The sequence below is a fragment of the Eleutherodactylus coqui genome, chromosome 6 (genome assembly GCF_035609145.1).
Source record: "Eleutherodactylus coqui strain aEleCoq1 chromosome 6, aEleCoq1.hap1, whole genome shotgun sequence".
In the NCBI taxonomy this organism is placed as follows: Eukaryota; Metazoa; Chordata; class Amphibia; order Anura; family Eleutherodactylidae; genus Eleutherodactylus; species Eleutherodactylus coqui.
The window spans coordinates 179285240-179300862 of NC_089842.1; the positions used below are offsets into that span (position 1 = coordinate 179285240).

General features: G+C 43.6%; 1 protein-coding gene across 1 annotated transcript in view; it reads left to right on the plus strand.

Annotated features, from left to right (window-relative positions):
- Positions 1-10278, plus strand: part of UBR1 (ubiquitin protein ligase E3 component n-recognin 1) — a 127159-nt gene extending 116881 nt beyond the window's left edge. Inside the window, exons 44-48 of the mRNA XM_066608345.1 lie at positions 2087-2164; positions 6024-6194; positions 6451-6552; positions 7825-7987; positions 9533-10278. Of these exons, the coding sequence (XP_066464442.1) occupies positions 2087-2164; positions 6024-6194; positions 6451-6552; positions 7825-7966 (493 nt within the window). The 3' untranslated portion in view covers positions 7967-7987; positions 9533-10278. The remainder of the gene's footprint in view (positions 1-2086; positions 2165-6023; positions 6195-6450; positions 6553-7824; positions 7988-9532) is intronic.
- Positions 10279-15623: the final 5345 nt, after the last annotated feature.

The following is a 15623-nucleotide window of genomic DNA, read 5'->3' on the forward strand; positions in this document are numbered from 1 at the left end:
GCCGTAGGCGGAATCCGCTTGCGGAGGCCTGCAGCGGATTCCAGCTGTGAGCCCGGCTGTGACCCTGCGTACGGTTGCGTAATGTACTGCGCATAACTGCCTACTCACACAGGCGTTTTTTTGTTTGCATTTCCCGCGCCGTCGCTTAGAGATTGCCCAGGTACCCGCAGCCCGTACACAATGTGTTTGCATATGGGGTGCGAGTATATCCGCGGTCATAGAGCACAAAGGGCTCTAGGTCGCAGATATTCGTAGTAAAATATAGCATGCTGTGTTCTGTTTCTACGAGTGGATTACGTAATTCCGACCCGCTAATTGGGGGGAATTGTGTAATCCAATGCATGCGATTGATCCGTGGATTACCGCTGATCAAGCGCATGCAGAACCCGTAATTCCTCTCCGGTCATGTGTGACCGGCCTAATGTTAGATCGCTACTTTATCACGTGACCGGGGACCGCTCAGCGAGGCCGCCGGTCACTGCTCCAGGGAGCAAGGAGATTTAAAATTTCCTGGGCTTCCCGGCTCCTGCGAATGTGTCCGGCATTTTGCTGGCGGGCGCATGCGCAGCAGCCGGAAGGGTCCATGGAGGATAATCGCATCTGGATTCAAATGCGGAAGCCTCCGAGAAGATGTTTCATCTCCCCCAACCGATCGCATCGGTGAGGGGAAATGAAACTGCCACTTTTTAAAGAACTTTTACGTGATCGCCATTATGCATTGGATAACGGCGATCACGTGACCAGTAACTGCATACCGCGGCTCCCCGTGACATCTCCAGGCTCTTGGCTACCTTTGGTAGCCAGCAGCAGGGAGATTTTATATTTCTTGGGCAATATTTCACTTTTGCGCATGCGTCCGCCATCATGCTGACGGGCGCATGCGCCGAAGCTGGGGTAAGATCCGCGGATCAACATCCCACCAGGGAACAAATCCGGGACCTTGGGTACGTAATTTCATCCCACCTTACGGATACAATCCATAAGGGGAGATGAAACTTTAACTTTTTAAACATTTATTTACTTTTAACTTTTTTTTTTTTTTACTTTTTAACTTTATATGATCACCGTTTTCCGATAGATAACGGTGATCATATGACTGGAAACCACATACAGCGGTCCCCAGTCATATCTCCCTGCACTCGGCTATCTGTGACAGCTGGGTGCAGGGAGATTTTGAATTTGCCGGGCTCGCCGGCTTCTGCGCATGCGCGCCGCATCGGCACATCGCAGAAGCCAGCGGGGGGTCCCGACACCGGCCGGAGGACATCGGCGGACCTGAGGTGAGTATTTTCACCTCCCCTCATGGATCCGATCCATGAGGGGAGGTGAAACTTCTTCTTTTTTTACACTTTTTTTCACTTTTCCGCGATCGTCGTTATCCATTGTATAACAGCAATCGCGGTACCGGGGACCGCTTAACATGGTCCCCGCTGACATCTCCTGCCTCCCGGCTACCTACAGGAGCCGGGAGCCAGGAGATTTTAAGTCTCCAGCGCCGCCGAGCCTTCTGCGCATGCGGCTGACGTAATGCCGCCTGGCGCGCATGCGCAGAAGGACCGCTACGGCGCCCGGAGCATCAGGACAGCGGGGAGTCGTGCGGCGGACCTCGGTGAGTAATTTCAGCTGCTCCGATGGATCCGATCCATCAGAGCAGCTGAATCTTTAACTTTTATTGCACTTTTATTTACTTTTTTGCGATCGGCGCTATCCATTGCATAGCGCCCATCGCAATGCCGGGGGGGGGGTCTCCGAACAGCCCGGGATGACAGCTCCATGCTGTCAGCTACCTGCGGACACCGACAGCATGGAGCTGTCACGTCCACATCCCGAGGGGCTTTATTCTCTGCAGGACACATGTTTTTACGTCCTCAGAGAATAAAGCCCACTTCGGGAGGACGTAAAAACACTATGGGCTGGTCGTTAAGGGGTTAATTGGCCATTGATGCCCATATAAGCAGTGGCGCTACCAACTTTGTTTGTCCAGGGCCAGAGGATTGCTTTAAATTGGGCCAGTAAATTATGATAGTTTGCAAAGCCTTATATGTGACATTTTCTAATAACACAGACCATGACTTGTATATTATAGATACCCAAGGAATCTTAATACCTTAACAGAGCTACCTGAAGATTACAGTGTTCTGCTCAATCAAGCTTCCTATTTCAGGTATTATATACAATGTGGTATTAAATACTCTTGTATGAGTAAGGAAAAAGTATTAGAATTTATCTGGCTGGCCAATAATGGCATCGAACTTTTATGTTTGCAGGTATTGAATAAAACCTATAATTATGATTAACATCATTTACTACCCATACACAGGGCTATACCTAGGCACTAACCTTGAATACACATGTTAAAATGCCATTTACACTGGGCAGCTATCGTGAAATGCTAGGTACTGAGCCATCGTAATGATTGCTGAGTCTTAAATCTGCCTCAACCTCAGCCATACATGTATGGTGGTCGTCAGTCGTCAGAATATGGAGTAGGTATGCCCACCTCCATACATGGAGGCTGCTAGCTGTTACACATAATAGAAGAATTTTTGCTTTTTTGGTCACCTTATCTCCAAGAAAATATTGAACAAAAAGTCATATGTACCCCAGCCTTCCCTGCAAAAATCAAGCCCTCACACTGCCTCATCGACAGAAAAATACTCATGGGTGTCAAAAGTTTTCAATTCTTTTTTTTTTTTTTTTTTTTAACCTATTATAGCGTAAAAAATATCCAGAATCGAGTCACACTATTATGACCACTAGCTAATATCCAGAGTAACTGTCGTGTGCCTTACAGACAGCACCTCCCGGGCTGGGAGTGCCCCAGTAAGGTGCTGGTAGGTTGTATCCAGTATCTGAAGCCATGCTAGCCGCAGTGCATCCCACAGTTGCTGATGGGTGCATGGAGGGATCCATAGAGCAAACATGATCTAGGTGGCTCTATGGATGCTCAGTTCAGTTCAAGTCTGGGGAATTAGGGGGCTAGGGAAGTACTTGAAAATCTTGGTTGTCCTCTTCTAACCACTGTTGGACACTTCTAGCTGTGTGACATGTCACATTGCCTTGCTGGAAGATCCCATCTGCCACAGGGAAGAAAAGCAGCATGTTTGGGTTTATGTGATCTGCAAGGATGGACTCCTAAGCAAATCGGTTCAGAGTGCCTTCCAATTGGATGAGCGCCCAGAGAATTAAATGAAAAAATTCTGCAGACCAGAACGCTGCCGCCACCAGCTTGTGTTCTTCCAGCAATGGTTGCAGCGTATTTGTTCTTTTATGTTTCCCACCCGACATGCCAATGTCCATCCTTTCCGTGAAGCAGAAAACGTGACTCATTAAAGAAGGCGACCCTTTACTAAAAAGTGGCGGTACAATGTCAATGCTGCCGTGCAAATAGAAGTCTTTTCTTCCCATGAACCTTTATTATAACTAAAAGAGAACAATGAAAAATAGTTGTGTGGGAAAAGGGTTAACTATAGTAAAAAGCAACAATAACTAATTTATCATTAATTGTGAACATTTGTTGGAGGCATAATTAATACATATAAATGCTGCTCAGTGACCTTTACATAAGGCTTTTCTACCTAACATACAGCCTGGTCCTTATGTTCAATGGAGTGGACTGTGTTTCCTTAGAGTCGTGTACTCTATTGGAAAATGCAGTGCGCACGATGCGGTCTATCAGCTTTAACCCCAAATAATTACAGTAATTAAGTAATAACACTATACAGTGACTGACTAATAACTCTTCATAGTGTCAGGCTGCTGTTACCGCTCAGAATTTGTCTGCTGTGATGCTCATTAACCTAAAAGACCGTGCCTCTGTGACACTGGGAGATGATGTTGTTAGATACAGGTTCAATTGTGAATGAGAATTTGGAAGTTTTGTAACAGTATGGGGGATGCGGTAAACACTGGTTGGTTGGGAATAGAGTTGAGCGAACATTCTCTGCCGAGCTTGATGCTCGTTCGAGTATTAGCATACTCGATGGAGCATCAAGCCGTGTTTGACCCCATCCCCAGTTTTTGGCTCCTCCCCGCTGTGACGTGCCTGTTTTGGCCCCTCCCCGCCGCGATGGTGTGAAAGGTATAAGGGGCTGTTCCATATGTTTAAAGGTGTTTCCCAAGTCCAGTCCTCAAGGATCCCCAAAAGTTCCTGTTTTCAGGATATCCTATAGTAAGAACACCTGTGGTAATGTCTGACGCACTGATGATAATTACATCACCTGTGCAATACTGAGGAAATCCAAAACACATCGCCTGTTGGGGCTACTGGAGTTGGGAAATGCTTGTTTAACATATTGTGTTTTTAAATGCCTAAAAGAGGGTTCAACTACAAAACTTTATTCAAAAGAAAGACTTAACAGTAAAAATGTTTTTATTTAATGTAAAAACGCACACAAATGTATGAACGCGTATGGCTATATGTTTAACGCATGCTCAAAATTGCAAACATTTGTATACATTTTTTCATGGTGTGTGTGTGTGTGTGTGTGTCACCGACTGTCTGTGCGCTGTCTCTAACACTATGTCCTCCCTTTTTCTCAAACTAAACCTCTCTAAAACTGACCTTGTCTTTCCACCTTCTAACCGACCTCCCCTCAACATCTCCATTCCAGTGTCTGGAACCATCATAACCCCCCGACGGCATGCCCGATGCCTTGGGGTCACACTGGACTCTGACCTCTCCTTTGCCCCCCATATCCAATCTCTGGCCCAAACATGCCACCTGCACCTCAGAAATATTGCTAAAATATGTCCGTTCCTAACCACGGACACGCTAAAGACGCTCGTGGTTGCGATCATCCACTCCCGGCTTGACTACTGCAACTCGCTACTCATTGGCCTCCCCCGCACTAGACTCGCTCCGCTCCAATCCATACTAAATGCAGCAGCTAGACTCATTTTTCTATCCAGTCGTTATTCAGACGCCTCTGCATTATGCCAGTCGCTGCATTGGCTGCCCATCCACTGCAGAACTAAATTTAAACTCCTCTACCTCACTCACAAAGCTCTGCATGGCGCTGCGCCACCATACATCGCCTCCCTACTGTCAGTACACCACCCAGCGCGCTCACTCCGATCGGCTAACACCCTCAGACTAAACACCCCTGTAACACGAACCTCACATGCTCGCCTACAGGACTTTACCAGAGCAGCACCCATCCTCTGGAATGCTGTACCCCAAGGCATCCGGACAATTCCCGATGCACGATATTTCAGACGTGCCTTAAAAACGCACCTCTTCAGGGAAGCATACCAAATCTCCTGACCTAGTCCCTCGCCCCTCCCTATGGTGCCCCACCCTGTTTGCCTTCTGATAAATGATCTGTACATAAAATTTCCTATTGCCTGTGTCCCCCACCCCCTGCACCTCCTGTACCACCCTCAACCCATTTGTGTCTAACCCAATGTATCTCACATTGTAATTGTTGTATTGTTTTGCATTTATCCATGCCTGAAAGCGCTGCGGAATAAGTTGGCGCTATACAAATAAAGATTATTATTATTATAATGTGTGTGTAATACATATATGTGTGTATGTGTGTGTAATATATATATATATATATATATATATATATATATATATATATAGTGTGTGTATACTAAGTGTTCATGAAAGGGGTTTTCCAGGCAATTACAATTGATGACTTATCCTCAGGATAGGTCATCAATAGTGACTTGGCGGGGCTCCACCACTCGGGATCCCAACCGATCAGCTGAATGCGGACGTCCACATCAGTTGTCAGTGTCTGAAGTGTAATAAAAAGTCATAGTTTCCATTGATATCAATGTGAACAAAGTCTTTCTATTAGACTTCTGGCTCTGGGCACCGATGCAGACATCCGGCCCCGCTGCACTGACACTGGCTGGAGGATCAGCTGATTGAGCAGCAGACCCCTGCCAATCAACTATTGACTACTTATCCTGAGGAGAGCTGATCAATAGTAAATGCCCGAAAAACACTTTTTAAAAACGGGATGTTAACAGCCCCTAAATGTTCATATATATGTGTGACATGTTTCTAGGTGCCCAAAATCCCAAGATGCTGAACGTAAACATCCAGTGCTGTGTCTACTGTGTGGGGCCATCCTGTGCTCCCAGAACACGTGTTGTCAGGAGGTGGTTAATGGAGAGGAGCTGGGGGCTTGCACGGCACATGCCTTACACTGTGGAGCTGGAATCTGTATATTCCTCAAGTGAGTATTCTGAATCTACCAGACGGGTATTGTATTTATTTCATTTATATTGTGCCACCATATTCTGTAGTGCTGTGCAGAGATTTTTATCACTTACATCACTGTAACAATACAATGAAAGAGAAGTAATATATTAAGAAGATCAACATAAATCCTCTAGTTTAGAATTTGCGCAGACAATAACTGTACATACTAGTAAGAATAAGTAAATGCAGGAATGATGTATTTTGTGGTTAAACTGTTCTCTATTTCCCAGGGTTAGAGAATGTAAGGTTGTACTTATTGAAGGGAAAACACGAGGCTGCCTGTACCCAGCACCGTATCTGGACGAATATGGGGAAACCGATCCTGGTTTAAAGTAAGATTCATCTTTACCTGCTTAGGCTGTTTTCACACCACATTTAATCTGTATGTTTATTGCCCCCTATATATCCACTGATCATTTGATAGAGAGATAGAGTAAGTATAGGTAGTATTTTTCGCTTTTATAAGACGCAAAAAAATATTTATAAGTCACCCAGGGATAGTGCCGGGTGACGGAGCAACAGAGGTCTGAAATACCGGAGCTTTGTGTCACAGCTTCTATGGCAGGAGGAAGAGAAGAAGCTGATTGGTGGTGAGCGCTGGTGGGAACTGCTGCTGCTTCCCCGCCTCCACCAGTCAGTGGCACTTATGGGCGGCAGTGAGGAGGAGAGAGAACTGGTAACTCGGTGCACATTTGTTCACACGATCGCGATTTAGCGCGATCAAGTGGCAATGCGACAAATTTCATCACGTTCATTTTATAAGACGCAGCACCTTTTTGTCCCCACTTTAAGAGTAAGAAAGATGCATCTTATAAAGCGAAAAATATGGTATATTATATAATTTTCTTTTTTTTTTTTTTTTACATTTTTCTATACTCTATTGAAAATGTATGCTTTGTATATCCTATATACATTTTGTCTTTACATGATGGGGCTAATGTTTGTCATGCAGGTTTAGGATATTTTTCCCAACATATGCACTGAAGATTCTTACTCCCCTGCATCTTTTCAAGATCTCTTTCAGGTGACCCTTCAGCCCTTGGTGGTGCTTCCTGTTTGGCCGTACTGCCAAGGATACTGCCTTTTTATTGGAGCCTTTTTTGTCGTATTTCAAGATAGACTACCAATGCACTTACAATCAAAGAAGCAGCGAAGCCCCTACGTGCTTCTCTGATTTGGCCAGCACCGCTCACACAGCAGCATGCAGTATATGACTACCAGTGCACAGCATACATCAAGTAGTGACAAGAACACAGCCAACTACATTTTGTCTCAAAACCATAGGGTTGATTTAAAGGCCATACAAACCTATAGCTGTATCAGTGTGGTATTAAAGGGAGCCTGTCAGATCTGTAGTAGAGCCTGGGCTGCAGTCACTACAGGATAACATACACGCAGATTTCATGGGTCTGTCACTTATACCAATCACGTCAGGTGTTTTGGAAAAATGGCATTTCAAAGCAGAGATGAGTCTGTATTCACTGCGAACTCTGCCCCTGCGGCCAATAGACAGGGGCCGCCATATGCACAGTAATACGAGTCCTGTCATAACACTCTAACGTGTATGTGTTATTTTCTTTATTTTTCTGTGATCCCTTGTAAAGACGTGGAAATCCACTCCGACTCTCCCATGAAAGATACCGGAAACTACACCTCATGTGGCAACAGCACTGCATTATCGAGGAAATTGCACGTAGCTTAGAAATAAGCCAGACATTCTTTGGCTTCAATTGGAGCCTGCTTTAATTGTTTCGACATATGCAGATGGTAAGAAGTGTATATATTTTCTCATTTGTAAAAGAATTATATCTGATATGCTTTTATTTGTTCCGCCATATATTGGCTGGATTCTTATACAATTTTTTTTTAGGTAAACCTATACAACACTGGTCAAGATTGTTTATTTTGCATTGATTTTATATCCAATGGACAGGGTTCAAGAGAGATTTACAGGGATAAGGCCCCTTTAAACTGCAAGATAAATTGGAATGAGCATGTAACCTGTTTATTTACATTGTCCAATAGTTGGATAGTTTCAGTTGTTCATTGGATCATAACCATGCCTCTAGTCAACCCTTCTAACACCACTTTCTATTTAGCAAAGTATTACGACACCTGTTTATACCAAAGGATTTGTAGTACATTAACATTTTGGGACATTTAGGCCTGTTTCACACAGGTGAAAAAATCGCGCCATTTTCTCGCAATGCGACAGTGCTACAAATCTCATGTATGTGAAGCCCATGCTTTCCTATGGATTCCTGCATGTTATCAATGTTTTGTAGCATGCGACATTGCGAGACAAACATCGCAGGTTGCTAGAGGTCCGTGACTTTCGATGTTTTGTAGCCCATGTTTTCCTATGGAGCCTTCCCCTCTGTTGCAAAAAAACCCCACGGTTTTCATGCGGTGCGATAGGAAGTCCTGTCATAGCCCTAAATTAAGCCCTAGCAGCAGAAAAAAAAACCAAACGCAAACATCACCTAAGAAGCTCTAAGCTCCACGGCTCAGCCAATCAGAGCCAGCACTCATTGAACCAATCACAGCCATTCAATGAATGGTTGTTATTTGTTCATCGAGTGTTGGCTCTGATTGGCTGAGAGCCACGGCCAATCAATGCAGCATTTCCTGGAGGCAGGGATTTTCCAATCCCTGACCAGAAGACATGCCTGAAGACAATTGCTGGAGATTGGGAAGAAGACGCAGCGGAGCTGACAGTGCTTCTTAGGTGATGTGGGTTTTTATGCTGCTTATGCACCAAAATCCACCACATGTGAACATACCACTGAAAGAGTTTTCCAAGTTATTCGTGGCAGTGGGGGGATGCAGAATGCAGAAAAAAAACACTCCCATGCTGCTGCCGTGATATTTCCCTGCTGCGCTCTCCTGGTCTGCTGGTCTTCTGTTTACAAGTGCCACAACAGTCACGTGCGTTGTTTACCAACGTGATCGCTGCAGCCAATAGATATCCCTTATGACGTCCTGTTAACTTGCCAGGGGCTTCTATATTAAGAGCACATGTAACAGGTTTACACTACTTCACCGGACCTTCTAGACGGGTGATGTCACCTGCCAGATTCCGCTGCATCGAACAGCTTAAAGGGCGGTCCAGCACCATAGTGAGTATATTTATTTTATATATTTTTGGGCACAGGGTGGTCCAAAACCTATATAAAATAACTCCATAAACCCCTTTTAGTGCTTTTTTTTCTCTTTTCTTAACCTTGAATACCAAATAAGGTGGTTGTGTGTATGCACTTGCTCTATTGCGTTACTTAAACCCTGATATTTTAATGTCTGTTTCGTTTATAGGGACAAGCTTTACGTGATATCCCTTCACCTTCTCATGGCTGACATATATGTGGATATATTTTTTCACTTGGATAATTACATAACTCTAAGAGGATTCACTGCACCAACATAAAGAGAAGCCGAGCTATGCTGCATTATGAAACTGTCTTTTATATATTTATGTCAGTTCTCATTATATTGGTTCAATATTGCCAACTATGTCTGACTTGAAAATTGGATTTATTTTTTTTAACTTTTTTTTTTTTTTTTTTTAAATAATAAAAGAATAAAACTTTAACTGTTTAAATACATTATCTACAAATTGCATTGTTTCACTTTGAGGAAAAAGTAAACTCTTAAGGTTTACAGTTGGAGAAAGTAGGGAGCATTTAAATACTTTATAGTACCAATGAAAGTGACTTGATTGTTAGTCATGTCATTTTTGCAGATAAAGAAAATATAAGATAATCAAACTACTAAGGCAGACAAAGTGGGAGAGATTTATTAAAAAAAGGAAAGACTAGTACACAAAAAAAGTCACATATGTCAGGCCTATAGACAGTTACAGGAGCCAGTGGGTCACTATTTGCATTGGCTTAGGGCTAAACTGGGAGCAGTCTTCAGTTGCAATAGCTGATTCCTTGCCTCATGTTCCTCTTGCATTGGTTTCTTTTACCATGTTCTCTCTGTTGGTGGAGTATAGCACCATGACGGCAGCAACACTACATCCACAATTGCTCATGTTTTCAGTTCCCTTGCCTCTTTTTTTTTTTAAAAAGTGAGATTTGCTGGAAATTTGGTAAACCCTTCAAAAGGCGTTCAAACAAGTCTGTTTGTCTTCCATCTGTGCCATATGTCTAACAGCTGCATAAAGTCACTTGTCTTCTGTAAGAATCACAAGTCATATTTTTTTCTTCAAAATTTTTTTTTCTATTTTCTTATCCCAAATTTTTAAACCTAGTTACCTAAAGTGATTCAACAATTTCAGGACTAAATTCTGTCCCAGGACCGGAGGGTGGAGGGGTATATTAACGGTAGTTGATTTTGTTGAATGTCTTTCACTTCTACCAGTTTAGGGTCCCGCATTTGAGCAGTCAGGATGGCTGTTACCTTCTTTAGACTACCTTATCGCCTGTAGTGCGTTGATAGTGTTAGGACTACCAATGTACTCCCCTTCTTTAAGGAGCTCCATAGTTGCTATTACATTGTCATTGTTTGGGTCCATCAATGAGAAAGTTATCCCCTATCCTGTCGATAGGGAATAACTTGTAATTTTGGTAACAAAAAACCTTTAAATATGGAAAGAAAAAGTTGTGAACATATTAAAATAGTTTGGAATTGGATATATGGACAATGAAAGCTGGTTCCTTCCTGTGGGATATAGTGCAAACATGTACTGCTTTCATTCAAGCTGGTATTGTTTTTATAGGTTACAGCACGTTATTCTGTCTGTTTATTTTCCTAAAGTATATGTTTCCTTCTGTTGTCATTTCTGTGCTTCTGTTCATTGTTTATGTGAATAAAAATGTAAGAACTTCTCAAAAATATTTTTGTGGTTACATTTTTAAACACTGCACACTTATATTCTATATGTGAGGTTAACATCAAGATGGCTAATTTGCAAAATATTTAGAATTTCATTGACATTTATATAAGTCTTTTTTTAACCATTTGTTTAGCTAAAGGGTTAATTGGTTTAATTGATAGAAGGCTGAGAGGAGAATGAAGGGCTGTCACACTGCAGAGGGATCAGCCCTATTCTCATTTGCACAAGGAAAGACTCAGAGCAATGGGATGAAACTGAAAGGGAGGAGACACAAATTAGATATTAGAAAAAACTTTGACAGTGAGGGTGATCAATGAGTGGAACAGGTTACCACAGGAGGTGGTGAGTTCTCCTTCAATGAATGTCTTCAAGCAGAGGCTGCATATAGAAAACAAAAAAGTTTGCACATCCAACAAATTAGGTGTGAAGGTGCACAATAAGCCATGGCTGCAAGAAATACAATAACAAACGTGCTTCAGCACGCAGTGTGATTGTCCTCAGTAAGAGAAACTAAATAATGTAGATATGATACCTTTTTAATGGCTAACAAAAATACATGATGTAATAGCGAGTTTTCAAACCTGCTCAGGGTTCTTCCTCAGGCATAATGAAACCGATCTAAAGACGTATTTATATAAATATATATACATATGATCACATGGGAGGGTGCTAACATGGTGTGATTAATTTGCACTTAAATTCCAGAGCAGGATATGAAGGTACAGATATGATGTGATCATGGGCGTAACTATAGAGGATGCAGGGGATGCGGTTGGACCTGGACCCAGGAGCCTTAGGGGGCCCATAAGGCCTCTCCTCTCCATATAGGGAGCCCAGTACTATAAATAAAGCATTATAGTTGGAGGCCCTGTTACAGATTTTGCCATGGGGCCCAGAAGCTTTAAGTTACGCCTCTGGATGTGATAAATAGCACTTAAATAAAAACCAGAAGAGGGTGAGCAGAACAGTAAATACTTAGTCCAGTGAAAAGGGCTGTGAAAGTGTTATGGTCATCTAAATTGATGTTAGAGGGTCACCACCAGGCCATCGTGTTATCTCTGCTCTGGGTTTCTCATATCTCATAATCTCCACTGATGCAAAGAACCACCTCCGAGATTCAGTTGCAGTTTCTGATAGCACCAAAGGTAGTGTTAAACTTGTATTCCCAAATTCTTCTTTCTATGATGTTGGGACTTGAAATTGCCTTTTAAGTATGTTGTGTCCGTGACTAGAATAATTCTTCGACACAGGTAATTCTGTCTTTCTAGATCTATAAATACCTCTCTTTAGGCTAAAAAGCCTTTACATGAATAGGAAAGCTGGGTACCTAGAGCTAGGTAATGGTGGTCTAGTGGTTAGGATTTGGCGTTCTCACCGCCGCGGCCTGGGTTTGATTCCCAGTCAGGGAACATGGGTTTTTATGAGCCTCACTAAGCTATCGCTCACGACCTGAAGATTGTGAGTTCAATCCCTGCATAGTTCAGGTACCCAGCTTGTTGGGGGGTAAAGATGACTGGGGAAGGCAATGGCAAACCACCCCGTAAAAACGGTCTGCCAAGAAAATGTCACGATGTGACGTCGCCCTCAGAAGTCGGTCACGACTTCGGTCTCGGGACTTTACCTTTTTACCCATCCATTAAGGTTCACCTTGATATGTGCGGATGGGCATACACAGATTTGATCAAAGTGTGCTTTAGAACCTTGCATTTTTATGCGATTAGTACAAAAAGCCATTATGCATTTGTTTGCAGATATTAAGTGTGTATGAGTGCTGAAGTAGGTGTTTGTTCAAGCAGAGGATTAACAGACATCTGGGATGATTTACTGATGCTGCGTTGAGCAGGAGGTTGGACCCAGTGACCCTGGAGGTCCTTCCAACTCCAACAATGTAGACATTCCTTAAGGAATCCTTCATATGGGCGTTTGGGGTGCAGTAATTTGCGCGGTTGTAATTTGCGTGCAAAATTCAAAAATATGAACAAACCCATTGAAATAAATTGGTTCTAATCTCTGCATATTGGACGAACAAATTTTGTGCGCGCAAATACACCCATGTGAAGAAGAGCCCTAAGAATGAGACCTGTGCAGTGTCTCTGTAACCAGCTAAATAGAAAAGTTTACCTTACAGCAGAGAAGAGGATGTCTGTAAAATCTACATTGGAGACTTTTATTGAAATATCATGTAGTGTCCTCTATGGTTTCTAAAATTGCTTCAGAAAAAAGAAGCATGCCATCCACCATGGAATGGTGTTGAAGTCTACTCTTGACCACTGGGGTTGATAAAAATTTATGCATTAACCCCCCCCCCCCCCTCCCCCATCCCGACTGGATTTTGCAGGTATACCCCAGAAGTTGAGAATAATATTTTGCTTTTCTGTATCTTTTGCTGATACTATTTGTATATCCCATTTTATCCTTTAATCTTTGTCTCTTTTGATGATATATTTCTTCGTATCTTGGATACCTTTTTCTGTCTTCCTTTTGATATATTGTATTATATCCACTTTTGTATCACTTTTTTTAAGTTAACTTTATTATTCTATATTATTAGCCTGTGAATGTAAACCTATTTATTCTTGCTGTAGAACTCATTCTAAGACATTTTCAAAGAACAAAGCATAGTTTAAGAATCGTATAAACTGAGAAATAATGCACATAGTAGCAATAATTCACATACTGCAATTTAACACCTTTAAAAGTTTTGTGCATTTTGAATGATTTTTTAAATATGTAGGTTTGGGTTGTCCTGTATCACTGACTGCTTTGTTTGCCTTTTTTTCACTTTCAAGATCTGCTTTCTCAGGCATTTCAGTATGTGAACTTGCAAGTTCAGAGCTCAGCGAGTGTTTTATTTTCTGCCCTCCCTCTCCAAGGTCTAGTCTGTGTGCATGCATCTTATTTCATATGTTGACCTGACTGTGCAAACTGTGACTTCTTGGAGAAAATATGGCTTAGAAGTCTACTCATGGATATATGACGAGCTGTGTACATATAAACGGACCAGAGCGGAAGAAGCATACATTTATGGAGCAAAAGCTGCATCATCCATGTGCACATAGTTATACATAGTAGCTGTATACATGAAATGGGATACTATCCAGACGGTTTGAAATGTTTTAAAACTTTTTTTCATTTAAGCTGAGAAACTGTTGCAAAGATGTGTGTTTTCTTCAAGGAATATTTCATACATGATTGCTTTGGATAAAAAAGAACTGGAAGGAAATAAATCTAGACAAGTAAATAATTAAAAAACCCATGTACAGGACAACAAGGAGATGGGGCTATCTGATGGAGGACTGAGTCGCATGCCTGCTGAGTTCCCTGCTCTTGCCCTCTAACTAGAGCTCCTACTGCCTCCCAGACCCAGCAAATCATCCCCAAATGGCGAAGGGGAAGAGGAGTATCACCCCAGGAGGGTGAGCCAGTGGTGGGCTCCTTACCTGCTTTCCTCCGCAGAACAGCGGCCCAGGACCCAGTGGCTGAACAATCCAAGATGGCGCTGGCAGTCGCCACAGAGGTGGAGCCGCACGCAGAAGCCGGACGGAGGTCCCGCTCCCGGTCAACAAGCCCTGCAGGAGCCAGGTGTGCCGGGGAGAGAGGGGCACTCCTGGAGGAAGGCTATCCCAGCGATGCCCGCAGCAGCTCAACTGGACTGATAAGGGAGGGGGGAGGAGAGGCAGAGAGCGCAGCAGACCCTGCAGAGTGCGAAAACACAGCCACTCCAGGGCCCAGCGCCGGGAATACCACCAGCCCCTCACAAGGAGCAACACAGGAGGACATGTCAGCTCCCTCCTCACCCCAAACAGTCCTGCAGCATAACACCCATGCTGTGTCCCCAGACAAACATAAGGGGAAGCACTACAGAGAGCAGTGGCTGGAGCAACAGACCACCATAGCTAGGGGAAGCCATTATAATGAACCCCCATTGCCAGAAATTCACACACAGGATTGGCAGGCCCCAAATATTAAACAGCTCTGTCTCGACAGCTGCCTGCCCCTCCCCCACACTGCCTGGCTTCATCCATACAAGCTAGAGACAACTCGCAAAGGAGATCAAAGGGGCTCATGAACACCAATGAAGAAGACAGGGGCCACAGCCCATTCCCCCTCACGAAGCTCTCCTCCCCATATCAGACAGGGACTCAGACGGAGAACTCCTCCAAGGGCCATTCTCCAAATCCAGGGGCCCCAACAAATTCCTGGCCACCGCTTCCACAGCGAACACCGCACAGGCACAGGGCAGTATTCCCCTCTCGCCGAACAGCCTATACGCAGAAAACAAAGAACCAGCGACATAGTACTGCAGGGTGACTCGGTGAGGCCAAAACAGCCCCCCAGTAACACACCTCTGACCAGCCTCTCCAACGACCAAATAACTGTTCCACCAGTGCCCTAACACAGAGAGAGGGAAGACGAATGGGATTGGAAAGAACATTTAAGAGCCATGCCAACCAGACAAGAAATAGATATCCTATTCTGCCGGATGGAGACCAAGTGCAAAAAGAGATTCGCCAGGTGGGCCAAAGAGTGGAAGTGGTAGAAGAGGCGCAAGAAAAAACTACTGAA